Source organism: Lampris incognitus, chromosome 12 (assembly GCF_029633865.1).
Source record: "Lampris incognitus isolate fLamInc1 chromosome 12, fLamInc1.hap2, whole genome shotgun sequence".
NCBI classification, from domain to species: domain Eukaryota; kingdom Metazoa; phylum Chordata; class Actinopteri; order Lampriformes; family Lampridae; genus Lampris; species Lampris incognitus.
This window is the reverse complement of record NC_079222.1, coordinates 16,563,191-16,590,801: the sequence shown is the minus strand read 5'-3', so window position 1 is coordinate 16,590,801 and position 27,611 is coordinate 16,563,191. Positions and strand designations below refer to the sequence as shown.

Here is a 27,611-nt window from a genome sequence, read left to right as displayed (position 1 = left end):
ACGGCACATAATTGATAAATCCCTGCGCATTGAAAACAGTTTATCAAGATTTATAACACGTTGCACACATACGCATAACATTTAACATAAACTTTAACGTATAATTAACATTCATCATTTTATTTTGATCATCACTAAAGGCTCAAAATTGCCCTATTATTCGGTACTATTTTTCATATCCATGTTCGGAGGTATACTAGCATCAGTGCTCGTTGTGATTAGGTGCTACGTCATTTTTCTGCGCTTATTGTTCGCGATATCGAGTATCACATTTAGTTTTAGTAAATTAACATTAATGCATGTTGGTTAACGAAATGGGAACACGATATTGATTTCCATGTAGCGGCAACAATTACTGCACAAGTTACAAATGATGTACTGAACCCGTTCAAAGTGTGCGCCTTTGGGCTAAAGCAGCCTCAGGATGTTGTTGCAGCGGATAGTTGCAGATGTAAGTGACATTAAAGATGATAGTGGTGAAACATACCTGGAGTGCTACAACTTTTATGTTCCAAATAAAGGAAAAGTCGGGTGTAACTTGGCAGATTAAGGTAAAATATTTAAGGTTATAAGTCAGGCATGGATGAGGAGGAAGATCTGGAGGCAGTTGGTGAACGACTATATAATCTGATATATCCCAAACATACAGAGATCGCTGGAAAACTCACAGGTGAGATGGTCATCGCACAGTTCCATGTATTCGTTGATGGCATCTTGTAATCATTTTGTGCATACAATTTAACTTACAAAAGGAACAAATAATAAATGATGTCAATAAGATTTTGCATTGGGAAAATAAGATAAATAGCACTGTTGAGACAAGTTAGAATGTTAACTTTTTTCCAGGAATGCTGCTTGAGCTGCCAGGGGCCGTACTGAATCAGATTTTGAAGGATGAAGCCATGCTCACTAGAGCTTTGGATAAAGCCCTCAGAGCCCTACAACTCCCTCAAGGGCCCAGGTTAAAAAAAAATAGAGGGGGGGGGGTGCATGTCTTACACAATATACTGCTTCACTCAGAACTATGGGTTTAAGCTTTGTCATTGGATGTCTGTATTGTTTTTATTTTTGAGTAGTAGTTTTATGCAGATGAATATGAATTTGTCAATTTACTGATGCATTGAGCCATGAGTTTATGAAAAGAAAAGGTAATTATTTTATTGTCTGAAATTCAAAAAAGAAAAAAAAATCTAATGTGCAAGCTCTTTGATACACCATGTGGTGTAACCTGGACACATTGTCAGTAGTGAACCTGGGGTCATCAGGTCTTCAGGGTCTTAACATCAGACACACCCCTCCTGAGCAAACCAGCCGAGGGTGCTCAAGCCCCAACTTATGTCCAGGTAGCACATTACGCCATGTGTCACCCCTCTTTATCCAGACCAACGGAAAGCCTTTTCACCGGCTTCCAAGATGTTCCTAATGGCTCTTCTTCTTTGCAGCCCACAAATCCCCAAGAGTCCCAGGACCTTCCACCCATTCCTGTGACACTCGGCTACCTGGCTCTCTTCCTTTGTTGCGCTTCCTCCATCTGATCTTTCCAGGGGACAGTTAGCTCTAGCAAAATTACTTGCTTGATTGCCACAGACATCAGAACCATGTCTGGCCTGAGTGTGGTAGCTGCAATGATGTCTGGGGACCTCAGTTGTCTCCCTAGGTCGACCAGAAATTGCCAGTCACTTGATGTTGCGAGCAGCCCACCCTGGGCCTTTGGCTGGGGCTTCTTCCCAGCTCGAACAAAGGTGATGGTGCGTTTTGTTTGGTGTTGCTCCTTTGAGTAGCTGATCCCAGTGCAGATGGTGTCTGCTACTGCCCGCAGAACTTGGTTATGGCACCAATGATACCACCCCTCTCCCAAGGCCTTTGGACAGCAGCTCAGGATGTCCTCCAATGATCCCCTTTTCTGGCAGCGTTGGCAAGCAAGTGAGTCTGCCAGGCCTCAACTGAACAGGTTGGAAGGGCTCGGGAGAACATCATAGACTGACTGGACCAAAAACTTGAATCAGTGTGATTCCACCTTCCGGAGTTCTTTCCAGGTGATCCTTCGGCCGGTTGTATGCTCTCAGTTGGTCCAGGCCCCCTGCTTTCACATACCCACCATTCTGCTGTAGCCAGCTTCCTCCACCTCTGCGCGTACCCCCTCCTGGATCAATTGTTGCCTCTCCTTTCCTTGGGCTTTACCGTAGCAAGGTCTTGAGTTGCTCCTGAGCCCAACCTGACCAGTTGCCACAGTGGCCATCAGGATGCTGTGCCACAACCTTGCCTCATCCCGCTTAACTGCCTCCTGTGCGTGCCACTTCCTTCCTGTTCTGACCTTGATGCCTGCAGAGGAGACCTTGGTGTCAGTGGAATCTCGGTAGAGCAGGACTTCTCTGGCTTGGGTGCCAGACTGCTTAGAGAAAGCTATAGCTTGGTGTTATGCCTGTAAAGGGCGATGCTGCTTAGGCTCCATGGCAGGCCCAGCCACCTGTGCAGGAACTGGCTGATGTTCCTTTCAATGCCCTCCATGGTGGTGATGGGGACTTCATAGATTAGCAGTGGCCGGAGGAGTCGAGACAGGATTCCATGTTGATATATCCAGGCCTTGAATTTTCCAGGAAGCCCTGACTTGTCCACTGTGGGGAGCCAAGGGTTGAGGTCATCACTGGTTGCCTGGCACGCCGCTGTGTACTTCAGATTGCTGGTGAAGAGCTTACCCAGGCTCTTGACTGGCTTTTGAGTCACAGATGGAATTTGGGTGCCTCCCAAAGAGAAGCTGAACTGGTTGGTTTCTCTTCCTTTCCTGAGGACCAGAGATCTGGATTTTATGGTCTTGAAGCTCATTATTGCCCATAATAATAATAATAATAATAATAATAATCATCATCGTCATCATCATCATAATCATCGTCATCATCATTACATTAATATGGCGCTTTTGTAGACACCCAAAGCATTTCACATTGAAGGGGGTCACTCACTTCGACCACCACCAATATGTAGCACCCACTTGGGTGATGCACGGCAGCCATTTTGCTCCAGAACAGTTACCACACGTCAGCTTGAAGTGGAGAGGGAGGAATCATTGAGCCAGTTACATGGGGGAGGATAATTAGGTGGCCAGATGGAGAGAGGCAGTTTGGGAATTTTGCCAGGACTCCAGGGAACCCCCTACTCTTTGCAATAAGTGCCATGGGATCTTTAATGACCACAGTGAGTCAGGACTTCTGTTTAACATCTCAGCCGAAGGATTGCTTCTCCTACAGCACAGTGTCCCCGTCACTGCACTGGGGCATTGGGATTTGATATTTGTTGTTTTTTTAGGACCAGAGGGAACACTGCCCCATACTGGTCCACCAACACCACTTCCGGCAGCAACTCAGCTTTCCCGGGAGATCTCCCATCTAAGTACTAGCCAAGCCCATCCCTGCTTAGCTTCCATCATTTGGCAGAGCCAGAGTACATGTTGTAATGGCTGCCGGCGATGCCCATGTAATGAGCCGTTCAAGTCCTTGAAGGAGCCACCTGCATCCGGGCACTGATGTAGTTGTTACTGTTAGGTCATCCATGAACACTGTGATCAGACATTGTCGGGTGCCAGATTTGGATCGGGGACCTCTCCTCTGCATGCCACTTCCGCAGACTTCACTAGCATATTCATGGCCAGTGCAAACAGGGACACAGAAATTGTGCAGCCAGTGATGATACCCTTTTCTAGCCGATGCCATGCTGATGTGGAGGTACCAGAAGGCACTCTCAGGCTAAAGTTGTTGTAATAGTCGAGGCTGAGGTTTTTGATCTTTTCTGGGACTTGGTGTCTGATCAGGGCCAATTCTGCCACCTTGTGTGGGATCGATCTGTAGGCATCAGCAAGGTCCAGCCACAGCACTGCCAGGTCTCCCCCTCCTTTCACACGCTTCTCTGATCAATTGGGATACCACACATGTGTGCTCTATGTATCCTGGAACACAAGGGACTCCTCCCTTCTGCACCAAGGTGTCTATGTAGGAGTTCTTCAGGAGAAATCCCATGAGGTGATTGGCAACAATCTTGAAGAAGATCTTACATTCCACACTGAGGAGTGAAACCGACCTAAATTGTTTGATGTTGCTTGGGTTCTCCTCCTTAGGAATCCACACTCTTTCTGCATATCTCCACTGCTTCAGCACCTTTCCCCCCCTCCAGATCACCCTGTAAATCTTCCAAAGGCTTTGCAGGAGCCTGGGGCAACTCTGAAGACCTTGAACGACACTCCACTTGGGCCTGGGGCTGAAGATGTTCTAGCCGACTTGATGACCTCCTTGATCTCTTTCAATGTGGGTTCGTTGATGTTGAACAGGGTGCTGAGTTCCGGTGGGGATGTAAGGGCTGCACAGTGGCCAAGGTCTTTCTCCTTCATACTGTCACTGTAGGTGTTGCTAATGTGTCAGTTGATCTCTTCCTCAGGGCGTGACAGGTGACCGCTGCATTTCTGCCCCAGCAGCTTTTCGTAAATCCAAAAGGATATATACCCATGTTTCAATTTGGACTAGATGCTGTAACTGGCAAACAATTGTTGTGGCTATGGGTTTGCACAAGGTTTCCTTTTCGAATATAACTGACACCTGGAACATTTATTGTAATACATTCTGATTTTAGGTTGGTTTAAAGATGTAATTCAGGAAAATAGTGTGCAATTAATTAGAGGATTGGATTCCAAATCCTCTTGGAAGAAGTTGTAAAGTCAAATCCCTGTAACTTTTTAGTGGTAAGGTGACTTCTAAGGAGGAGGAGGATGCATCTGTGTCTTCTGATTCACTGGGGGAGCAACTGTTTGAGTTGGTTGATGTCTACAACACAGGCCACTCAGAGAAAATTACTGGTAAGCGTCCAGTCCACTCATTCACAGTAAACAATTTACAATGGTGAGCTGATAATTTACAGCATAAAATTGTTAGCCAAATGCTACAAACAGGGGCAGCACGTTGGCGCAGTGGTTAGCGCAGTTGCCTCACAGCAAGGGTTCAAGCCCCGGGGTAGTCCAACCTTGGGGGTTGTCCCGGGTCATCCTCTGTGTGGAGTTTGCATGTTCTGTCCGTGTCTGCGGTCATTCTGTTCGGTCCTGAAAATTCCAGCAGCCCTTTTGTTACTAATCTTGGTGGTCTATCAGGTAGTCTTAAGCAGGCTGCTAGGAATCTTGGGGTAGTATTCGATGCTAACCTCGGTTTTGATAATCAAATCAGACATGTTGTTCAGCCATGCTTTCTCCAGCTCAAGCTAATCTGCAAAATTAGGTAATCTTTATCAGTTGCCGATCTGCAAAAAGTTGTACATGCTTTTATCGATTCTTGGCTTGACTATTGTAATGCACTTTATTCTGGTATCAGCAAGGGCTCCTCCACCATCTGCAGTTGGTACAAAATTCCGCTGCTCGGCTCATTACCGGGAAAAAGCGGCATGACCATGTCACTGCTGTGCTTGCCTCCCTGCACTGGCTCCCTGTTATATTTCCAATTGATTTTAAAATTTTATTGCTTGCTTTTAAGGCTTTAAATATTCCTGTTCCTACATACATTTGTGATTTATTGACCTTGTATACGCCCTCTCGACCATTAAGAACTACAGATGGAGACCTGCTGGTTATTCCCAGGTCTCAGTTTGTTACAAAAGGTGATTGGGCTTTTGCTGTTAGAGTCCCCACACTATGGAACTCTCTTCCTACTGAACTAAGACAAACCAAGTCTCTAGCTTCCTTTAAATATTGTCTTAAAACTTTTCTTTTTATGAAAGCTTTTACAAATAATTGATGTTGTTTTTTTTAAAAATGTATACTGTTTTTATTTGTACACTTATTTGGTTTACTCTTATTTTTGCCTTGCCTGGTTTTATTTCTTCGTACAGCACTTAGTAACATTGTTTTAGAAAAGTGCTATATAGATAAAGACTATAATTATTATTATTAGTAGTAGTAGTAGTAGAAGTAGTATAGCGTTCCTAATAAAGTGCTCAGTGAGTGTGTACATAAGTTATTGTCAACTATGGTTTTGCTCACTTTAGTTATAAAGCATCTACTATACAGTGCATGGACAAATTTTATTGTAGAAAATGTATTTTGTTAGATTTTTTGTTATGTCCAATTTGCTCAGTCCAGTATGCTATGTGTGAGAAAGCACAGTGTCAATGAAATGCACTGGACATAAATTACAGTCCTAGTTCTCAGTGCTTACAGTACACTTGTCCATTTTTTAAAAATACATTATGTTTACCACGGTTGCCAACAATTAAAAATGGCGTTGTACACAACATTTTGAGGGGCGCTTTATATTCTTCTACAGGTATGCTACTGGAACAGCAGAAAGAAATGGTGTTGAACATCCTCTCAAAGCCTGCACTGTTGGAAGAGCAGGTGAACCTAGCCCTGAAGACGCTAAAGGAGTACGAGACATATGTTTACAGTATATTCACTACTTGCTTTTCTGCCTCTTCTCAAAGTGCGCAATTTTGTTCTCACGTGCAATCTTAAATTGAAAGTAAACAACTGAGAATTCATATTAATCAATATAATGACTTTAAATTCATATATTTTAATGTGTCTGTGTGGCTTCTTTCAGGCAGAATGTGATGGAGACTGATGTCAGTGAATCAACAGACTTTGAGGACACTGACAGGCTTGGAGAGAAGCTGTTTTTATTGGTGGAGGAGCTGGATCCCGTACATGCAAATGATATCACAGGTTAGTTAGCTGACTCATGTGCCCTAACGTTTAAAATCTTTTTTAAACATTTTCATGTTTGAGGAAAGCATAAATGCTTAGGTAATACATTACTACAATATTGTGGTATCTAGTATATCTATCTATCTATCTATCTATCTATCTATCTATCTATCTATCTATCTATCTATCTATCTATCTATCTATCTATCTATCTATCTATCTATCTATCTATCTATCTATCTATCTATCTATCTATCTATCTATCTATCTATCTATCTATCTATATATATATATACATACATAGTGATGTTGCTATTCAAGCATATGGAACAGCTGTGATGCAGACACTCTTTATCTCTACAGGCATGCTACTGGAGATGGACCCTGTTCCTCTCGTGCAAATGCTGGCTGATCAAACTATGCTCAAGGTTGCTGTTCAGAAGGCACAAGCTGCCCTTGACAGCTTCAAGTGAACTTTCCTCACGGAAGATGATATAAGGAGAATTTGGACGGGAGCGGATAGAAAAATTGTAAATACTAAATAGTATTCTAAATGATATTCTAAATAATATTAGACTGTAATAAACTATAACACTTAAAACAGCTGCAGGACAGTATTTGATAAACACAGTACAATGGGCAATGACTCTACAAGATTGTGTAAAATAAACACAAAAATGTTAAGTTTAATTATCTCTGCCACCCACACAGAGATGTTATAATAATTTAGCCTAAAACAATCATTATCATCATTATTTTATATTAATCTTGATATAGATTATAGAAGTTATAGGCTTGGATGGCTTGAATTTAAGTAAAAGACCCAGGGAAGACTTGTTGAAGGATTTGAAAACTTGGGGTCAGTAAAGATGAATTTGATTTAGTATAGATTGGAGCATTACAGTCAAAGGGTCAATTTGTGAATGTCTATCACAGCCAAACTCTACTGGTTGCCAATTATGTTGCATTCATTGGTTCATGAAATATTTATCAACAAATTAGTGATCTTGATTTGCCGATAAATCAAGGATCAGCTTCCACAACGTGAGGTGAAAATTCTGCATCCTTGACCAACAACTGATGTCTCACTTGCAAAGGCCAGGTTTAAGCAAAGTTCATTCAATACAGTGTCACCAACAAGATTGCTTTGGACAGTAGTGTATTTAAAGTTTTTGTTTTGCATTAGCACTGTGCATTATGCTTTAAATTGAATTTAATGAAATGTCTATGGGCAGCACGGTGGCGCAGTGGTTACTGCGGTCGCCTCACAGCAAGAAGGTTCTGGGTTCAAGCCCCGGGGTAGTCCATCCTTGGGGGTCGTCCTGGGTCATCCTCTGTGTGGAGTTTGCATGTGCTCCCCGTGTCTGCATGGGTTTGCCCCCGAGGGCTCCGGTTTCCTCCCACAGTCCAAAGACATGTAGGTCAGGTGGATTGGCCGTACTTAATTGCCCCTAGATGTGAATGTGAATGTGTGTGTGTGTGTGTGTGTGTGTGTGTGTGTGTGTGTGTGTGTGTGTGTGTGTGTGTGTGTGTGTGTGTGTGTGTGTGTGTGTGTGTGGGGGGGCTATATGATGGCCTGGCAGCCTGTCCAGGGTGTCTCCCCGCCTGCTAACCAATGACTGCTGGGATAGGCTCCAGTGTCCCCGTGACCCTGAGAGCAGGATAAGCGGTTCGGATAATGGATGGATGAAATGTCTTTGCTCATGGGAAACATGACTACGTATATACGACAACTGAACTCCTACATCACAAGTTAACTTCATTCCTAAACTACTCCTTTCAGTGAAGAATTCAACAGTGTTTCCTAACACAACCTCTCCCAGTAATGCTTCAAGCACTTTTTTTTTTACAATAGGAGTGTTGTGTCCTGAAGAGGAGGAGTAGTCTGACACTGACACTATCAATATCACAGAAAGAAAACTGCAGCTGTTTAAACAAAACCTTATAATGACTCAAGTCTACAAATCATTTATCAAGCAAATACACTAATATATTTAAGGTCAAATTATGTATATATAAGAATTAGACCCCCCCCCTTTTTCCCTCCCCAGTTGTACCTGGCCAATTATCCCACTCTTCCCGAGCCGACCACCACATGCCTCCTCCGATACATGTGGAGTCACCAGCCACTGCTTTTCTCCTGACAGTGAGGAGTTTCGCCAGGGGGACGTAGCGTGGGACGATCACGCTATTCCCCCCCAGTTCCCCCTTCCCCCCGAACAGGTGCCCCGGCCGACCACAGGAGGCGCTAGTGCAGTGACCAGGACGCATACCCACATCCAGCTTCCCACCATCAGATACGGCCAATTATGTCTGTAGGGACGCCTGACCAAGCTGGAGGTAACACGGGGATTCGAACCAGCGATCCCCGTGTTGGTAGGCAACGGAATAGACCGCTACGCTACCCGGGCGCCCCAGAAGTAGTTTAATTTAAATGGAGGCTTTGCATAGCTGAGCCGGACACTTTCAGTCTTCGCTTAAGAAAACAAAATTCTCAACATCTAAAATAATAGTAGACTTGTAATATCAAGCTAGGCCTTCATGATGTTCAGGGACTGAACAAGTAGTCTTTACTTAAAGATTTTTGTACTATTTTTGACAAGACGTGTGTGAAGGCAACTTTCTGCCATACAATCATATATGTTTGCTTACTTTTAATCTTTGACCATGTATGGCCTATACTTATAAGTTTAACTTTAGTCTATTTTGCTCAGATAGAAGCTAAAAGTTCATGTGTAGCAGAAAAAGGGTCGTGTTATAAACTGTCTTCTCCATATGAACTCATAAAGGCCTATTGTCACCTGTTGGCTGATAGCAGGCGAATGTACGAGAAGCTCGTTTGGGCGTGGCGAGGTCTGAAGGAACCGGTACTGGTGAATTACGAGCTGGAAGATGTGGACGAGAGGAGACCTGACTGACCTATGAACTCTGATCAATATGCAAGTTCTGTGAGGATGACAGTCCAGCAATTAAACAGGCTTCTTCCTCCAAACAGGATTAGGGAGAAACTCTGGGTATATACCACTGTGACCGTAACTCAGACTTGTGTAAAATAAGCATGGCTCAGCAGTTCATGCTGCAAGGGAGCGTGGGCTCTGAGATCAGGGCCTTAAGTATGCGTGCTTTGTGCGTCTGTTCATTAACATATTAAAGAGTGACAATACTGTTCAGATTGTTGTCATTTATGGTCAGAGTGGGATTAAATCACAGCACGGTGGCACAGCGGTTAGCACTGTCGCCTCACAGCGAGAAGGTCCTGGGTTCGAACCCCGGGGTTGTCCAACCTTTGGGGGCCATCCCAGGTCCGTCCTCTGTGTGGAGTTTGCATGTTCTTCCCGTGTCTGCGGTGGGATTTCTCCGGGTGCTGCGGTTTCCCCCACCATCAAAAAGACATGCATGTTAGGGTTTATACTCCTGTCTGTGCCCCCTGACCGAGGCATGGCAAGACGAACTGGAGTTGGTCCCCGGGTGCTGCCTGGCGGCTTCCCACTGCTCCTAGCTACACAGCTAGGATGGGTTAAATGCAGAGAATTGCCCCACAGGGATTCATATGGAATATCTAATCAAATCAAAATAATCGCCATGACAACATGCTTAATTCATTTCCTCTTAATTTTACTCATCTTCATTCTCTTACCTAGACTTACTGGTTGTGGTCACGCTGATTGTCATCTATTTTCCATCATCCAAAATGTAAACTTGTGCCATTTAGATTTCATTAAGAACTTACAAAAGAATATTTTTTTTTAATGTATAGTTTTGATAATTTATAGAGCGTGACATGTTACCCTCAATTATCTCTATTATCATTGGCAATACTTGCATATTTCTTAATCAGTGTTGTACCATTCCTTTGCAGGAATTTTGTGTGTACCCACTATTTTTATACTGCCAGGTAAACTGCTCCCAAAAAGAGATACATTGGAGATGAAGCACATTTCTAGTCATTTCATTTAATGATACACCATCATTGTACTGTAAAATCACAGTTTCTGATATTGATCACATAATTATTCTCACAAACATTTTACAAATTTCCATAATGAATGAAACCCATACACATATCTTTCAAAGTGCTAGAGCGCAAAAATATCTTTATTACTATGTTTTTACTTTTTTATTTTTTATAATTTTACATGAGGGATTCTAACAAGTGGCAAATTCAAGGTTTTTTTTTTCTTTTTCAAACAAGAAGGACCTTTGAAAATCAATCTCGTAATCTACACAAAAATCGGCAACCAAGGAGATTCAAGTGATGTGTTATATAACTACAAATGATTTCATCTATCCGGGAGAAAAACAAATCACAAGTTAGGAAAGGAAAATGACAGGGAAATGATAGTTTAGTACAATTAGCTCTCATTTCACAATTTTATGCAGGGCTTTTTATCTGCAGAAGCAGCCAATATAAATGATCAGAGTGTGAATCCAAGACATCTGTCATGAACCAATGCATCTCATCAAAGCTTATCAGGAAAAAAATTAGTTGCTTTCCACACACACTTATGACTACAGCTCATAAATACAATCAGTCAGATATACAAATATTTGGATAGATTTTTTCAACAGTATTTAAAATTGTGTTTTAGTCCTGAATCCTGCGGTTCTGAAGATCAATCCTTGTTTCTCTGGTTTGTCAAACTCAGGAAATGGGAAGAATGTGAGTCGAGACCCTGACACATCATGAAAGTGAAGAGTTATTGAAGGGAAATTTAAATACATGTCTAGAAAAAAAATCCTTCTAATAAAACAACTTCCACTGGTTTTTGTGAAGCTGAAACTTCTGCCGTGTCTCAGAAACCCCAACATCCTTCCTGAATTTTGGGTGACCGAGGACAGGGAAACTACACAGCAGACACTGCACCCGTTTCACCTGCACACCAAGTCATCTCCAGTTAATGAGGAAAAAAAACCCAAGGGCTAGAAATGCACGGAAGTATACAGGATGGATTAAATGGTGACATTCTTTTCTTCCCTTGAACACACACACACACACACATACAACCGAACATGGACATCGGGGTCGTGGACACAACTTGGGTGTAACTGAAATAAGACTTGGGACAGTCCTTGCTTTATCTGGCACAGCTACTAGTGGTCAAATTTGGGAGACATTTTGAATGTATGTTTTTGTCAGCCACCAAAACCAGATAAGCGGGATGACATTTACTGTAGTACGGTCTATATGAAAATATTGTGTATAAATGCATCCATGCAAAAGCCTCTGTAGCCATGTTGACACCCACAGTACAAATGTCTTAAGTTTGAATGTGGAAATAAGCCCTTTCGAGAACAAAAACATAACCTGTAAAAACTAATATATTTCACATGACATTAAACTTAAGAAAAAGTTGAACGAGTGGTGTAGTTGTTTGACGATGGTGACGGTTTCGATGTCGACTATGGTTTTCTTGGGTTAGGGCAAAAAAATCTGGGTCCTTCAGAGATAAAGCAGTATGTCCATGTGCTTCAGTTATTTCCAGGCAGGACATCATCAAATCCATTCAGTCTGTTTCATGATCACTCTGCTGGATGTCTATTTTAACACTGGGTATGGTCTCTGACCGCCCAACCGTCCAGACTGGACCCCACCTCCAGACGGTGCACTCGTCTGCTAAGGAAGAAGAAAAAAAAATCATAAAGGAGATCCCCAAGTAAAAAGAAAAACTTGCAAACATGTTTATTGGGAGCCAGCACTGTAGTATACCGCCATGCACAGTAAGACCCCCCCCCATGGCTTTGTATTTACCTATATGTAAATATTATAACATTCAATTTTGCAAGACTCACAGTCATATGCCAAGTTCAGAGTCCCCGTGAAGACCATGCAGGTTTTTTTTTAATGTTTTTTTTTTCCAATTGTCATTACCTGTGCAAAATGGGCAGGATTATAAAAGAGAACGCCTCCAGTGGGTGGCGCTACCTGGCCAGGGTGACTCTGTAAAGGACAATAGTTAAGAGTTAATACAGCAACCACAATATACCTTACCATCTCAGCACTTTGACAGATAGAGACAGTACTGGCTATGTGTGAGACTCTGGCTGACGTCTTCCATATTCTGCCCATGAAGCTTGTAATGGAAGACATGACAGGACACAATATCACACCCTGTCCACTTTGTGAGGTGACATTGTTATACAAATCAGTGTGTTTGAATTCCTGAAGCCAAAAAGTGTGAACACGTAATGACACGGAGCTGTAAGGATCCACTGCAAGGCAGCATGGCAAACCACTGGTGTCACTTGATTTAGTAAAGCATGCAAAGCGTTGTGGAGGGCTAGTGTCAGCGAGTGCTGCCATGTGATCAGGCAAGGAGGTCGTTCTGCGATAGTCTCCAGCACGTTTCACTCCATGACAAAGGTATCTATTCTCCTTTATAACCCGAAACTGGTACAACTTAATGTAGAAAATGGACTCCTCTGTGTTTTTGTTTTTTTTTGTATACAAATCTGATTAGTATGACTTTGTTGACCATCAGCGGGATGGGTTGTACCATAAAGCTATAGAGCTGAATAGTGCTGGAGCCAGCAGGTGAGCAGGCAGGGCTGCAAGCAGGTATCTTGGGCTGAATGAGGGGAGAGTCTAAAGGTGCAACAGTGAGACATACTACATGAAATGCCATGAGCTGGGTGGGTGATGAGAGGTGAGGTTGGCAAGTGGGTGTGAGAATGGATGTGGGGCACCTTAGGCCCCGCTAGAGGTACCTGGTTTAAATGCTGACTCACTTCGCGTGATAAAGAACTCATTGAGCTAGAACGTGAGAGCTAAAGACAGCAAGGGGGAAATAAACAATAGACAAGAACACAAACCACAAACCCAGATTAATAATCTCCCATGCACTGGATTAAGTCTGCCTCCACTTTCCACCAATTCAGAATAAAACACAAATCAGCACTGAAGAATTAAAGATTCTTGAAAGGAACGGACAAACGCGAAGAGAATTAGATTTTAACGGCCATTGATACTAAGATTTTTTTTGATTCCCCCAACCCCTTCTCCCCAATTGTATCCGGCCAATTATCTACCCCACTCTTCCAAGCCGTCCCGGTCGCTGCTCCACCCCCTCGGCTGAGCCGGGGAGGGCTGCAAACTACCACATGCCTCTTCCGATACATGTGGAGTCGCCAGCTGCTTCTTTTCACCTGACAGTGAGGAGTTTCACCAGGGGGACGTAGCGCGTGGGAGGATCACGCTATTCCCCCCAGTTCTCCCTCCCCCCTGAACAGGTGCTCCAACCGACCACAGGAGGCCCTAGTCCAGCGACCAGGACACGTACCCACATCTGGCTTCCCACTTGCAGACACGGCCAATTGTATCTGTAGGGACGCCCAACCAAGCCGGAGGTAACATGGGGATTCAAACTGGCGATCCCAGTGTTGTTAGGCAACGGAATAGACCGCCACACCACCCGGACGCCCCGATACTGAGATTTAATATTTTGTTCTAGCCACGCCATTTCACCTGAATGTGAGGTAAGATTTTAAGTGGACATGCATGCATCCTCATTTTTTGTCAGAGTCACTCACTCACCAACTCACGAAAACACACAAACAAGTGCGGACACAATTTAGTTGTTAGGTGTAGAGCATCATGTTTCAATGGTGGCATGATGGTAGTATGATATTATGGTAGCTAGAGTAGCAGCATACTGCCAGCAGATAGGAGTGAGGTCATCTTACCTCCCCTGACTGTGATCCATCAGGCATGGGAGGACCTTCTGGAGCAGGGGGTAACAACGTTGGGTTAAACATCTGGGGAAAGCCAGGAAAAAAACATCAGAACCAGATCTGAATCAATTCAGCCTTTGTGCCATTTTTAATCTGAAAGGCTTCGTGATTGTCACTGTACATGACTGTACAACATGACTGTTCTTAATTTCATCTAACTACTTACACAGAAAAACTGAAGTCGCACCATTTAGTTTTTAATTCATAGGAAACTGAAGTAAGACGTTGTGATCTTGATGCAGAAGGTTAGAAATGCTGTTTGTAAAATGTTCAAACTAGCGGGCCCTGCATATAGTTTCAAAGCCACAAAACTGCAGAAATAAAAGCACAGTGGTAAAAATTAAGACAATGAAAACCTTACATTTCCCCCCTAATACCAACTCGCAGGTTCTACCAATAAAATAACCGAAGTACCTGTGGTACAGCGCTCGAGTTTGGTGAATTTTGCTCCTGGTGTCCTCCTTCACTGCCCTCCATCGGCTGTTGATCATCAGGAGCTAATGAACAAGGAGGGAATAAATTATTTATTGAGATGGCCAATCCATACGCACACTGTGGCCCGCTTTGTTTGAACACTGCTGCCCCCTAATGGCTATGTTGACAAAGTAATTTGAGGATATTTGTTTCAGTTTGAAAGTTTCTGTTTTGAGTTTGGATTGAAGGTCTTGTTTGAGACAGGATAACATTTCCATTCTTTTGTTAGACAGAGGTTTTACATGTAGAGGTTTCTGTTTGTATTATGAGGTTGTAAAGGGTGATTTAAATAATGTTTATAAATATTGGACTAAAAGAAGGTTTTTTTGGGTAATGACTGAATCTGAAAATTGATCCCTCATCTTTAAAACAAACACATACACACATGATTTTATTCCACACACTGAGAACACTCAGTGCTAAAAGTCTTACACATAATACACACCTGCACCAGGCACAAACAGGTTAACTGGCATGGGTGCAAGAGGGGCAAAGATATCTGCTGGGGCAGGAGCCATTCCGCCAGGCTTAGCAGCCCTACTGGGGTTCAAGACATCCACATATCTGCTCTTTGTGCCTAAGAAAAGAGCAATCCACAGTTAAAGAACTGAGAGAAACAACAAATATATATTATTCAATTTTAATTCTGAAAGGTGATAAAAACATATTTGTGAAATTACAGCTCACAATAAATAATACATATTTCACCTGCTTTCCTAGAGAACATGTTGACAGGAGGACCACCACTTGAGGATAGGCCAGGCCCTCCAGGCGGCCCAGGCATGGGAGCCATCATAGGGAAACCAGAGGGAGGTGGTGGAGGAGCCTTGCTCTAGTGGATAATATGGAAATCAGGGAATCAGAATTTGTTTATATGCAAAGTTAGGGAAACAAAAATTAAATATGCCTAAAGTTAACCCCAAAATCAAAACCCTCACTTTCTGAACATCACATACCTCCTCCTCAGGCTCATTCAGGTCAACCCATTTCTGCTTCTTCTCATCCCAAACAATCTGGAAATGATAAAAGAAAGAATAAACATACTGTCAATCCGAAATATTTACACTTTAAAATTGTGACTGTGTGAAGGAGAGTGATGAGATAAAAATCGTTGCAACATGGAATTGCAAGATGGAATTCTAACTCACAGATTTATTTTTGTCATCTGGGAGGTGAGCTTCATTCTTCCCCTTCCTATAAAGCCAGTTCAGCCAGCCACCCCCTCCTCCACCCTGCATAAACGTCAGAAGAAAGAAAGAGAAGACAAGAAAACGCAATGACCCCCAGGGTTGACACTTGATGGGAGCATTGGCAGATGGAGGTGTGACTGTATGTACCTTTTTCGGAGATTCCTTCTTGGCCTTTTTGAACTCTTCCTTGTGGGGCTGCTCAGGAATGGAAGGTGGGGGAGGGGAGGACTGCTTAGCAGCTGAGTTACTCCGCTCCCTTCCACCAGAATGAGTGGAGGACTCAGACGTGGTGCGAGAGCGAGGACCTGAGTGCTGTGGACCACAAAAGGCATAAAGACAGTCAGACGTAATAAAATGAGTAAGCTCTCTTTGCAACAGGGCACCATAAGGCAGCTTAAAGTATAGTACACAGCTCTAACAGTACATTTAGAAGTCACAAGGCCTTACCCACAATCCCTCTGTACTTGCTGAGTACTAGTAAAAAACTTTCATTACTTGTCTTTTGATGGCTTAGACTAAGAGCTTAGACAAATAAATCATCTAACAGCAGGTTAAGTGTCTAAATAAATTTGAGAATGTCCATCTTCATATGAAACTTATCTATATATTCCTTTACTCCACTGTGAAGGTCACACAAGCAACTGGGGACTAGGTGTATATTCTTAACAGTATTTATCAACAGTATTTACTGAAGGAGACAAGAGTCTTTCTTGGATACAATCATTAGATTATCAATTCGTGCTGTCAAAATTAGCATGTTAATTTTTGCAATTAATTTGAAATATTTAATGAACATGTTAAACATATAAGCAATAAAAGAAACTAATAAACAAAATCATTATCAATATATAAGCAACAAATAAGCAACTCAAATAACACCGATCATGTTAAGGCGTTAAAAATTAACGCAGCTATGTTTTATTTACGAGGGAGCGGTGGCTATGCGAGGCTGTTTCACAGCCATATTGGGGATTTGGCTGCACCCTGCCCCCTGCTTGTCAGTGCGTGGAGAGCGGTCTTTTCCCCTACTCGACACAACACGATCCACACTGCACTTGCCGCTGGGTTCAGCGCACATCTGACTCGGGGAAGTTGTGGAGGACAGAGTAAAATAGGTGGCATTTTCAAAATTTCTAGCTGCGCCCGCGCTTTACTCGACAGCGGAAAGCTGTGATCTCGCAGCGCAACCCAGTGGAAATAATGGGCTTCAGAGTGCAGCGGTGCCACTGTTGCGTTATGTCTTAAAGGGACTTCACAGTGCGTAACCTTCGTCTCGGCTTCCTCACAGCAGGAGGCTTTGTTTGTTCCCAGCCCTCATCTCCTCATGGAGAACAATAGATATTCTACTATGCTGTGCCACTGGGGCGCATATTGGGTTCTGTGATGCGCCAGTATGAACACGTAATGAATGTCGAGAATTCACGACATGTTAAATTCAACTGACACTTGAACATGTAACTCTTTTTTTGCTGTTTATTATCATTTATATTAATGAATACGAGCAATTATTGCCTTCTAAGCTGATACCTAATTTTGATGGCCTTGATGGTTTTGAAATTCAACTGGCACTTTAACATATAGGCCTGGGTTTTGGTATTAATTCTGTTAGTGCATATAAGAAATATGCCTTTTAAGCTGACAATCGGGAGGGCAATCTATGTTCACAGTTAAAGATGCTACTAAACAATAGCGTCTGATTTTTTTTTTTTATCTTTCCCCCCTTTTCTCCCCAACTGTACCTGGCCAATCACCCCACTCTCTGAGTCGTCCCGGTCGCTGCTCCACCCCCTCTGCTGATCTGGGGAGGGCTGCAGACTACCACATGCCTCCTCCAATACATGTGGAGTCACCAGCCGCTTCTTTTCAACTGAAAGTGAGGAGTTTCACCAGGGGGACGTAGCATGTGGGAGGATCACGCTATTCCCCCCAGTTCTCCCTCCCTTCAGAACAGGTGCCCTGACCGACCAGAGGAGGCACTAGTGCAGCGACCAGGACACATACCCACATCCAGCTTCCCACCCACAGACACGGCCAATTGTGTCTGTACGGCTGCTGACAAAGCTAGTGGTAACACAGGGTTTCGAACAGGCAAGCCCCGTGTTGCTAGCCAACGGAATAGACTGCTATGCCACCCAGACACCCCATCTTATCCATCCATTATCCAACCCGCTAATCCTGCTCTCAGGGATGCTGAAGCCTATCCCAGCAGTCATTGGACGGCAGGCGGGGAGACACCCTGGACAGGCCGCCAGGCCATCTCTCTCTCTCTCTCACACACACACACCCACACACACACATTCAAAGCTAGGGACCATTTAGTATGGTTGATTCACCTGACCTACATGTCTTTGGATCTTTGGACTGTGGGAAGAAACCGGAGCACACAGAGGACGACCTGGGACAACCCCCAAGGTTGGACTACCCCGGGGCTCGAACCCAGGACCTGCTTGCTGTGAGGCGACCGCGCTAACCACTGCACCACTGTGCCGCTCGCCCCATAGTATTTGAATTTAAATATACTTCCTTTGTATTGATTCTACATTAATTTCCTGATTTTACATTTAAATAGCCATTATTACAAGCTTCAGTCTTAAGAAGAAACAAAGCAATTAATCACAATTAATCACAGCAAATTGTGCGATTAATTAGTTTTTTTTTTTTTCAACTGGCCCCTTATTATCAATATAACCTTCAGTTAGGTACCTAGTATATCAGCACATCAGTTAGGATAGACACTGTCAGCAGAGGGATTACAGCCAACAAATGTGTCTCTTCCTGTCAGACACTGTACCTTGAGGTCAGCTCTGCTTCGTGTCATATCTGGATACATCTGATGATAGACAAGCCCTCGATTGATATTTAACAAAACTTGTAGCTATTTTTAAAAAGTCAAAGACAAAAAATATACCATATGCACTGATGACTGTGACATAGTCCTTGATGTCCTTCCAGGACCCTGCAGGGACAGCACAGACAAATTGTAAACTGTTACTTACAAAAGCCATGCATCAAGAATAAACAAAACTCAGCACCACTGGTCAACCGGTATATACTCACCATGTTAGCCATTTGGTCATAAAAATCCATCCTTGGTGTGAAGGTACTCCTAGATGGAGAGGGACACATTGGAGGAGCAGGCTGCATCTCCATTGAGGACTGGGGTGGTTGCTCTACCGGAGGAATATGCCCAGGAGAAGGGGGCATGTGTGGGGACATCTGGAGTGGAGGCTGGTTCATCATCTGAGGTGGATGCTGCATCTGAGGGGGCAAGTGAGGTGACATTTGGCCCAAATGAGGGGGTGGGGGACAAGGCTGCTGCAGGGCTCCTGGGTAAATGTCTGGCTGCTCTGGCTGGGGCTGAGGATGGAAAGGAGTAGGGACAAACCCAGGACCTGGTGGAGGGTAGCCCGGCACTGGGATCTGGTCTGGTGGTCCAGGATGGCTTGGGGGCACTGGGTAGAACTGGGGCCCATCTGAGGGGGGCATTGGTTGCGGTGGGACCATCCCATCCTGGAGAATGGTGTTGGGAGCTGAAACATAAGCGTGTGAGTCTATTAATGCATGCTCAATAATCCAGGTAAGGAAATCACAGAAAATCTAATCAGTTCACCTGGACACATTTACTGGGAGAAACGTTTCATCACTCATCCCAGTGACCTCTTCAGTCTCCACTGACTGCAGGTATCCCCGCCCTTATAAACAGCACAGCACAACGACCTAAAACAACTATCAGTTTCATATGCAAATTGCCATGAACATTAACTAGTTACAATGGCCATGTGTACTATTCACAGAGGATTGGGGAATAGTTGCAATCACAGCATTGTCAGCTGGCAACAGATGTACTCTTAGGACGGGGATCTCACATTTTTAAGTTGGACAAACTGAGTGCGGCCAGAGGGATATGATCTAAACCAGTCAAGGGGGGTTGCCAGTTATTCCAATGGAAGCTAATATTTCTTGGAGGATGTTTTGTGAGATGGTATCAAAGGCTGCACTCAGATCAAGGAGGACAAGTATGGTTAAGAGCCCAGAGTCAGTTGCCATCAAAAGATCATTAGTGATTTTCACTAATGCTGTCTCCATACTGTGCATGGAGCAAAAACCAGACTGGAATTGTTCAAACAGATTGTTGTTAGTCAAGTGAGCGTGTACCTGAGATGTGACTGTTCTTTCAAGTGTTTTAGAAAGAAATGGTAAATTTGAGATTGGGAAAAAATTATTAAAATTGTTGGGGTCTGCACCAGGTTTCTTGAGTATTGGAGTTATTGCAGCTGTCTTGAGAGATGAGGGAACAAGATCAAAGGTAGGGGAGGAATGTATGATATCAGTTATTAAAGAGGCTAGAGAAGGTAGACAGTCTTTTACTAAATGAGTAGGAAGGGGGTCTAACTGACAGGTAGATGATTTGGATTAGCGAATAAGACCAGATATTTCTGCAACAGTTGGGAGTTTAAAACTAAATAGTGAAAAAGAGAGGGGAACATAGGAGGCTAAATAAGATGCAGTATTGTTTGACAAGGTCAATTGCTGATGAATATTTTCAATTTTGGCATTAAAAAAAGTCATGAAAGTATTACATTGAGCAACTGAATACAGGTGAGGTGCGAGAGTGTCTGGTGGCCGTAAAATATTGTTTACCATGGAAAACAGGGTTCTAGTGTTCCCTTCACCTGATCTAATTAAATTTGCGTAATAAAATGATTTAGCTGTGGACAGAGCCTCCTTATAATGAAGTATTGTGGTCATTATACACTCACCGGCCACTTTATTAGGCACACCTGTCCAACTGCTCGTTAACGCAAATTTCTAATCAGCCAATCACATGGCAGCAACTCAATGCATTTAGGCATGTAGACATGGTCAAGACGATCTGCTGCAGTTCAAACCAAGCATCAGAATGGGGAAGAAAGGTGATTTAAGTGACTTTGAACGTGGCATGGTTGTTGGTCCCAGACGGGCTGGTCTGAGTATTTCAGAAACTGCTGATCTACTGGGATTTTCACGCACAACCATCTCTAGGGTTTACAGAGGATGGTCCGAAAAAGAGAAACTATCCAGTGAGCGGCAGTTCTGTGGGCGAAAATGCCTTGTTGATGCCAGAGGAGAATGGCCAGACTGGTTCGAGCTGATAGAAAGGCAACAGTAACTCAAATAACCACTCATTACAACTGAGGTATGCAGAAGAGCATCTCTGAACGCACAACACGTCGAACCTTGAGGCAGATGGACTACAGCAGCAGAAGACCACACCGGGTGCCACTCCTGTCAGCTAAGAACAGGAAACTGAGGCTACAATTCGCACAGGCTCACCAAAATTGGACAATAGAAGATTGGAAAAACGTTGCCTGGTCTGATGAGTCTCGATTTCTGCTGCGACATTTGGATGGTAGGGTCAGAATTTGGCGTCAACAACATGAAAGCATGGATCCATCCTGCCTTGTATCAACGGTTCAGGCTGGTGGTGGTGGGGTAATGGTGTGGGGGATATTTTCTTGGCACACTTTGGGCCCCTTAGTACCAATTGAGCATCGTGTCAACGCCACAGCCTACCTGAGTATTGTTGCTGACCATGTTCATCCCTTTATGACCACAGTGTTCCCATCTTCTGATGGCTACTTCCAGCAGGATAACGCGCCATGTCATAAAGCTCGAATCATCTCAGACTGGTTTCTTGAACATGACAATGAGTTCACTGTACTCAAATGGCCTCCACAGTCACCAGATCTCAATCCAATAGAGCACCTTTGGGATGTGGTGGACCGGGAGATTCGCATCATGGATGTGCAGCCGACAAATCTGCAGCAACTGCGTGATGCTATCATGTCAATATGGACCAAACTCTCTGAGGAATGTTTCCAGTACCTTGTTGAATCTATGCCACAAAGGATTAAGGCAGTTCTGAAGGCAAAAGGGGGTCCAACCCGGTACTAGCAAGGTGTACCTAATAAAGTGGCCAGTGAGTGTACATGTCTTTATGAACAACAGATGTGCTGATCAGATGCACTGATTTATTTCATTTCCATTACACACGGCGCACATACTGCAACCACAGCTTAGAGCAACAAATGACAAGAGATTTTCATCAACACTCCTCCAAGCTTTAACAATTGTTCTTTTTACTGTTGGGTTAGTTTCTTGATAGCCTAATAAGTCTATTAAATTAGCATACCTAATCTGTTCAATCTATAACACACGCAGTACGATGAGAGAGTTCTTCTGTTTTCAGCAAATTTCCTTAAAACTGACCTAATTAGAACTGGCCTAATAAGCCAAAGCCTTCTATTCCGTTGCCTACCAACACGGGGATCTCTGGTTTGAGTCCCCATGTTACCTCTGGCTTGGTTGGGCATCCCTACAGAAACAATTGGCCGTGTCTGCGGGTGAGAAACTAACTGGCTGTGGGTATGTGCCCTGGTCGCTGCACTAGCGCCTCCTCTGGTCAGTCGAGGCGCCTGCTTGGGGGGAGGGGGAACTGGGGGGAATCGCGTGATCCTCCCACGTGCTACGTCCCTCTGGTGAAACTCCTCACTTTCAGGTGAAAAGAAGCAACTGGCAACTCCACATGTATTGGAGGAGGCATGCGTTAGTCTGCAGCCCTCCTTGGATTGGCAGAGCGGGTGGAGCAGTGACCGGGACAGCTCGGAAGAGTGGGGTAATTGGCCAAGTACAAAAACAGGGAAAAATCCACAAAAAAAAAAAAAAAGAAGAAGCCGAAGCCCATGGTTTAGTCAACCGTTTATGTTAGAAAAAAAGAGAAAAAAGGCTAAATTTATGAACAGGAAAAAAAAAAAAATCAAAGCATTTTTAAAAAAGCAGGTTAGAAATAGCAGGTCACAAGTACACTGACGTCCATTTACCAACCACGGTCTGAGTTGCGGGAGGGTTAGTTAATACTGCTGGAAGGTTTTGGGTGACTGCAAAGTTGACCATGCATCACTAATGCACTCTAGCACACACAAATGCATGTACAAATGCACACACACGAAAACAAACAAACACATACCTGGTGGCATTAGATGTACACCCTGTGGTGGTGGCCCAGGCAGTAATGAACTCATCAGGGGGTTGTCATTGGTGGAGCCATCCATCTCAAGAGGCATGCCATAAGGCTCAGCAGGACTGGGCTGGTCCAGCTCAGAGCTGGGGGTGCTGCACTCATACTGTGCAGGTGTTGCTCTGTCTATATTGTAGGCTATTACACCCGTCTAACAGAAGAATGGAGATGAACAATTAATTAAATGGTAAAAGGCACACTATGCAAAACTGCCCTCTGCAGCAGGTGCAGGTGACTAAGTAATCTTAATCAACAAACTTAATTAAAGCCTACAAGTAAGCCTGTTGTCTGCTGTCTGATTAAGTGCTGAAATTTCCTTTGCACAATTGATTTTGCAAAAATGCAACTGACAAAACCTGTTCTTTTTCAGCTGTGTTTTTATTTTGAGGGTAGATGTCACATTCACAACAGCGGAAATGCCTTCAGTCTAAAAAGGCCGAATTTTTTACCCGTCGTTCACTTATCAAAGCTTTCATATCATAATTAAGTTGCAAGCACTTTAAGGTTTCGCTGACATGGGGTTCCTTACTCTGATCTGTCCATCAAGCTGCCTGAGGTGGATCAGCCACTCTGGTTCGTTGAATAACTCCTGTTCAGGCTTCTCCTTTAGCTGAGGGTCAAAGAACCGCAACTTCTCTGACATCTGTGTCATGTCACAAACAAGAGAAACAGGAAACAACATACATATATTTTGTCAGTAGAGGAAACAATGAAAAGAGTAAGACGCAGAGAGAGAGAATTAGAGCAATTCAAAACTCTTAGGAACAATAACCTGAATGTTCAATAATGAAAGTTTATCAGTGTTACTGGTGTACATGGCAATTGTTGTTTAACCTTGTTTCTTGCTTAAGAAGCACTGACCATCAATTGGATTATTTCAAAAGATGCAAAAAAATGAATGTCAAAAGCATCGAGGAGAAGGTGGGCTCAAACACAACTTCTTGGATTAACATCTATACTGTGAGTGGTAACATTAATAACATTAACTCTGACTCTGACAGTTTAACCCATCCAGTGATGTAAACTTGCTAAAGATATCAACCACAAGTAAAAAAGCAGTAAGTCAGATTTACTGGCTGAAGAGTGAATATTTAACATAAGTGTTGGTGATACAGTGTTTACACTTAAAGCAATCCAATGAACTGAGGATACATGTGTGTGTGTGTGTGTGTGTGTTTGCTTCTTTTCCGTGCACCTGTATAAGCTGACTAAGGAACACAGGAGAATGATAAGAAGGCTGCATGAGGACATTCCTTGAGATGACTTCACAGTAGTGGAAGGCCTGGGCACTCAGCCCTGCTTCAGCCAGGCGACATGCATAGATCAACTTGAACACCTAGTAAGAGATGACAATGGAGGGAATCATGTTATTCTTCACCACCACTGTCAACATCACCAAACAATTACAAAATGATGCTACTTCCTTGAGATCGGAAAAGGCAACATCAACACACTAACGACAAACAAAAATAGTGGGTGAAGTCATGCTGTGCCCAATGAAATCAAAAGATATTAACAAGGATCCTAGCCTGATCATTTTAAACTGTGCCTGGGCTCGTCACGGGTCAAAGGTTACGAGATGAAGCTACATGATAGAACTAGTTGAGTCCTTAAAATGATCTGTGTAATTTTCCAAAAAAAATAAATAGCATTTTTTGCAAAATACAGGCAATCAGTGCAAAGAGGCTAAAATTAGGGCATTCAGCATTTTTTAATACGCTAACAATTCAACATAATCTGGAGGTGTAGGCTCATATTTTTTCACAGCTTTGGAGCTGACAAAAAATTATTTTAGAGTATTTTGCTTGGGAAAATAAACTGACTTTTTGTGTAAATCCACAGTCAAAGCACACTCTAGAGGTTGAGGAGCCTCAGCTGACCTCTTGTTAAGTTTACACATTTTAAAATCTGGGAGTCTTGGTAAAAAAAAAAAAAGAAAGTGTCCAAGCTACGGTACACGCCTGATCATACCATACAGTTTTATAGGACTATAACAGATTTAGATAAAAAAAATAAATATCAATACTTTATTGCGGTGATTTAATGTGATACAGAGAGCAGACTTAGTCCTCAGATAGTACTAAACTACTTACCTGGAAGTTGGGCAGTGAGCAGGGCTGGGAACCCAGTGACTGGGCATACTCATAGGCTTCAGTCCTCTGAATTGCTTCATTTGTTGCAAATTGATAGAATGGCAAACTGAAGAAAAGAGAGATGAAGGTCATACCTGCTGAAAGCAAACTGTATCATGGTCTCACGTTGCTGTCCAGGCACTGTGTGTAAGCTAACATATACAATTAAGTGCCTCCATCTCTAACCTGTGGTTAGAGCCAACCAAAACCATCTTGGTGCTCTTCTTCGTAAACACTCCCAGTCCGACCTGGGCCATCAGGTAACAGAAGTGGGCGGCATCAGTCAGCCCCTTGGAAGCTGCCAGAACACAACATGATGTCTTCATACAGAATGCAAGGGACAAAGTCTGTTTGTGTCAGTCAGCCTTTCAAAGGAAGTAGTAAATCAGAATGAAAGACCATTTTGTTAATTCAAACCAGCATCTCTCTGATGTGATCCTACCCAGAGTGTCGCCCATGGTGGTAATGGTGCGTGTATCCAGGTCCACAGTGTGTGTGAGGTTAGACAGCACCATGGCCAAATGGGGGCGCCAGTCGCCCCACTTCTCCTCTCCACAGCACTGGAGACAGGAAAAGAAGAGATCACCAGTAAAGCATACAATTAACACTTACAGAACGACAATGTGGTACATTATGCATTTCTTCACAATATCTGTGCAAAAAGATAAAACCTGTAAACATAAACAATACATACGGTGGCAGAGGCAGGCATCCTCCCAGACATCAGCTGGTAGACTGTCTGAAGAGGATCATTAATGGGCAAACTATTGGCGAACCTAAGCAACAAATACAAAATGAAACACAACTGTTATTTTTTGTGGTGCTGGGGAAAAAAAACAACCACAAAATGAATGCAAATAAGAGCATGAGGTACCACGACCCCCCGGGGCTGCCACTACTGTCTACCTTGTCATGACACGCGCATGTGTCCTGCTGTCCATCTTACTGGCCAACAGAAGTGCATGGCCCCAGAGACCTCCCTTCATGGCTGCCTCTAGGGCATCCTGTTATACGAAAAATATGAATCGCATTTATTTTTTTTTATATCAAAGTGATCAATTGAATGACCAAATTCAACTACAGATAAAGAGGGGATTTCTTGCCTTCTTGCGACCAAACAGTAGCAGCTCCCTAAAGCGCTCCGTCTCCTTGCCAACATTCTCCGGGACAGTCATAAACGTGTCGGACAGGAGCGACAGTGGTCCTGCTCCTGGCTCCTCCTCAGCTCGTGCCAGTGGTTCGTTATTAAAGTCAATCAAATTGGCTTCATTAGGACTCTTGCCCGGTAACCAAACAGAACGATGCTCCTTCAGTAACAGGTCGGCAATGTCTGTACCAACCACCGTCTAGAGAAAGTGAGAGAGCAAGAAAGTCACAAGTCTGCATCAACAGAAATATTACTCAACATATGCACAAACTAGCCATGCCTGATTGACACTTTCATGCCTGCCAAAACCCCACTCCATCTAATCAGGCTTACCCCATTCTGTCTACAGAGTAGCATAATGAAGTCCCAAAGCAGACAGGCAGAGTCCCTGTCTAAGAGGTCATTGTTGCGGGAACACTCCAGGGCTTTGTTTTGGGAGAACTTGATCACATCCACCTTGTGGGTCTCCTCCCTGATAAACAAGATATTATATATGAGCCAGCAATATTTAGAAAAATGACCCTATGATATTCATTAACACTACAATAGACACTGGTTTGTACCTACAGCAAACAAAATTGTGTATTTTTCTCAAAACAACTGACTGCGGCATCATGAACCAAGTGAATGATTAGATGTCAGTAGCTACTTGAGTTGAGCAGATATAAATGTTGAAGAAAGGGTTGGGGGTTGGATGGGCTGATGAGATGAGAAGCGCTATACAAACTCATTTTATTATCATTATTATCATGAATGTCCTCACTTGACAAGAGGCCCAGGGAAGCCTCGCAGTTCTGCTTGATCAGGGGTATCCTGCAACATGATCTGCAAGCACAAAGACATGGTTAAGAATTATGCTTTATTGTGACCCAAAGGTGTAAATGCCAAGTTTAAGTTTGGTAACACAAAATATAAACAGGGATAACTATCCATATTCAAGTTTACTTTGAGCAGTACAGTCATTATATTATGATCAAATGTTTGCAAGACCTGATCCCTGGATTGCAAAGCTTTATTAACCAAAATGTGTTACAGAATTACTTTTACAAGCATCACATTTTTAAATGAGCATTTGTCTTTAATTCTCAAGAACTTTTTAAAATTTAATTCCCATAGGTATGACAGCCATTTGAGATTGATTTACTGCTGCAGTAGTACAAGTGACTTGAGACGATCCTCTTAATTTATTATCTCCGCCAGGCAGTAGCCT

The 27,611-nt window shown here is 43.3% G+C and overlaps 2 protein-coding genes across 7 annotated transcripts in view; one reads left to right on the top strand and one right to left on the bottom strand.

Annotated features, from left to right (window-relative positions):
• The first annotated feature begins 281 nt into the window (after positions 1–281).
• Positions 282–9,837, top strand: LOC130121672 (uncharacterized). Of its 2 annotated transcripts, none has more exons than XM_056290518.1 (7): positions 282–670; positions 847–961; positions 4,725–4,840; positions 6,294–6,393; positions 6,570–6,691; positions 7,037–7,203; positions 9,489–9,837. In XM_056290518.1, the coding sequence occupies exons 1-6, from the start codon at positions 580–582 to the stop codon at positions 7,144–7,146; spliced, it is 654 nt and encodes a 217-aa protein (XP_056146493.1). In that variant the 5' UTR covers positions 282–579; the 3' UTR covers positions 7,147–7,203; positions 9,489–9,837. The 2 variants fall into 2 exon arrangements, with proteins under 2 accessions (XP_056146493.1, XP_056146492.1); XM_056290517.1 differs by having other exon boundaries at positions 9,463–9,837.
• A 779-nt stretch (positions 9,838–10,616) lies between these two features.
• Positions 10,617–27,611, bottom strand: part of sec16a (SEC16 homolog A, endoplasmic reticulum export factor) — a 37,211-nt gene continuing 20,216 nt past the window's right edge. For 2 of the 5 annotated variants that reach the window (XM_056290801.1, XM_056290800.1), the window contains exons 9-31: positions 27,165–27,226; positions 26,735–26,873; positions 26,358–26,600; positions 26,161–26,258; positions 25,949–26,030; positions 25,697–25,814; positions 25,441–25,552; positions 25,216–25,321; positions 24,318–24,458; positions 23,652–23,765; positions 23,072–23,273; positions 19,123–19,595; positions 18,974–19,021; positions 16,213–16,377; positions 16,024–16,107; positions 15,832–15,888; positions 15,584–15,707; positions 15,321–15,452; positions 14,816–14,898; positions 14,354–14,425; positions 13,379–13,438; positions 12,543–12,611; positions 10,617–12,287 (exon numbers count right to left, since the gene is read on the bottom strand). In XM_056290801.1, the coding sequence (XP_056146776.1) occupies positions 12,210–12,287; positions 12,543–12,611; positions 13,379–13,438; positions 14,354–14,425; positions 14,816–14,898; positions 15,321–15,452; positions 15,584–15,707; positions 15,832–15,888; positions 16,024–16,107; positions 16,213–16,377; positions 18,974–19,021; positions 19,123–19,595; positions 23,072–23,273; positions 23,652–23,765; positions 24,318–24,458; positions 25,216–25,321; positions 25,441–25,552; positions 25,697–25,814; positions 25,949–26,030; positions 26,161–26,258; positions 26,358–26,600; positions 26,735–26,873; positions 27,165–27,226 (2,862 nt within the window). In that variant the 3' untranslated portion in view covers positions 10,617–12,209. The remainder of the gene's footprint in view (positions 12,288–12,542; positions 12,612–13,378; positions 13,439–14,353; positions 14,426–14,815; positions 14,899–15,320; positions 15,453–15,583; positions 15,708–15,831; positions 15,889–16,023; positions 16,108–16,212; positions 16,378–18,973; positions 19,022–19,122; positions 19,596–23,071; positions 23,274–23,651; positions 23,766–24,317; positions 24,459–25,215; positions 25,322–25,440; positions 25,553–25,696; positions 25,815–25,948; positions 26,031–26,160; positions 26,259–26,357; positions 26,601–26,734; positions 26,874–27,164; positions 27,227–27,611) is intronic. The other 3 variants (XM_056290802.1, XM_056290803.1, XM_056290804.1) reach the window with 3 other exon arrangements.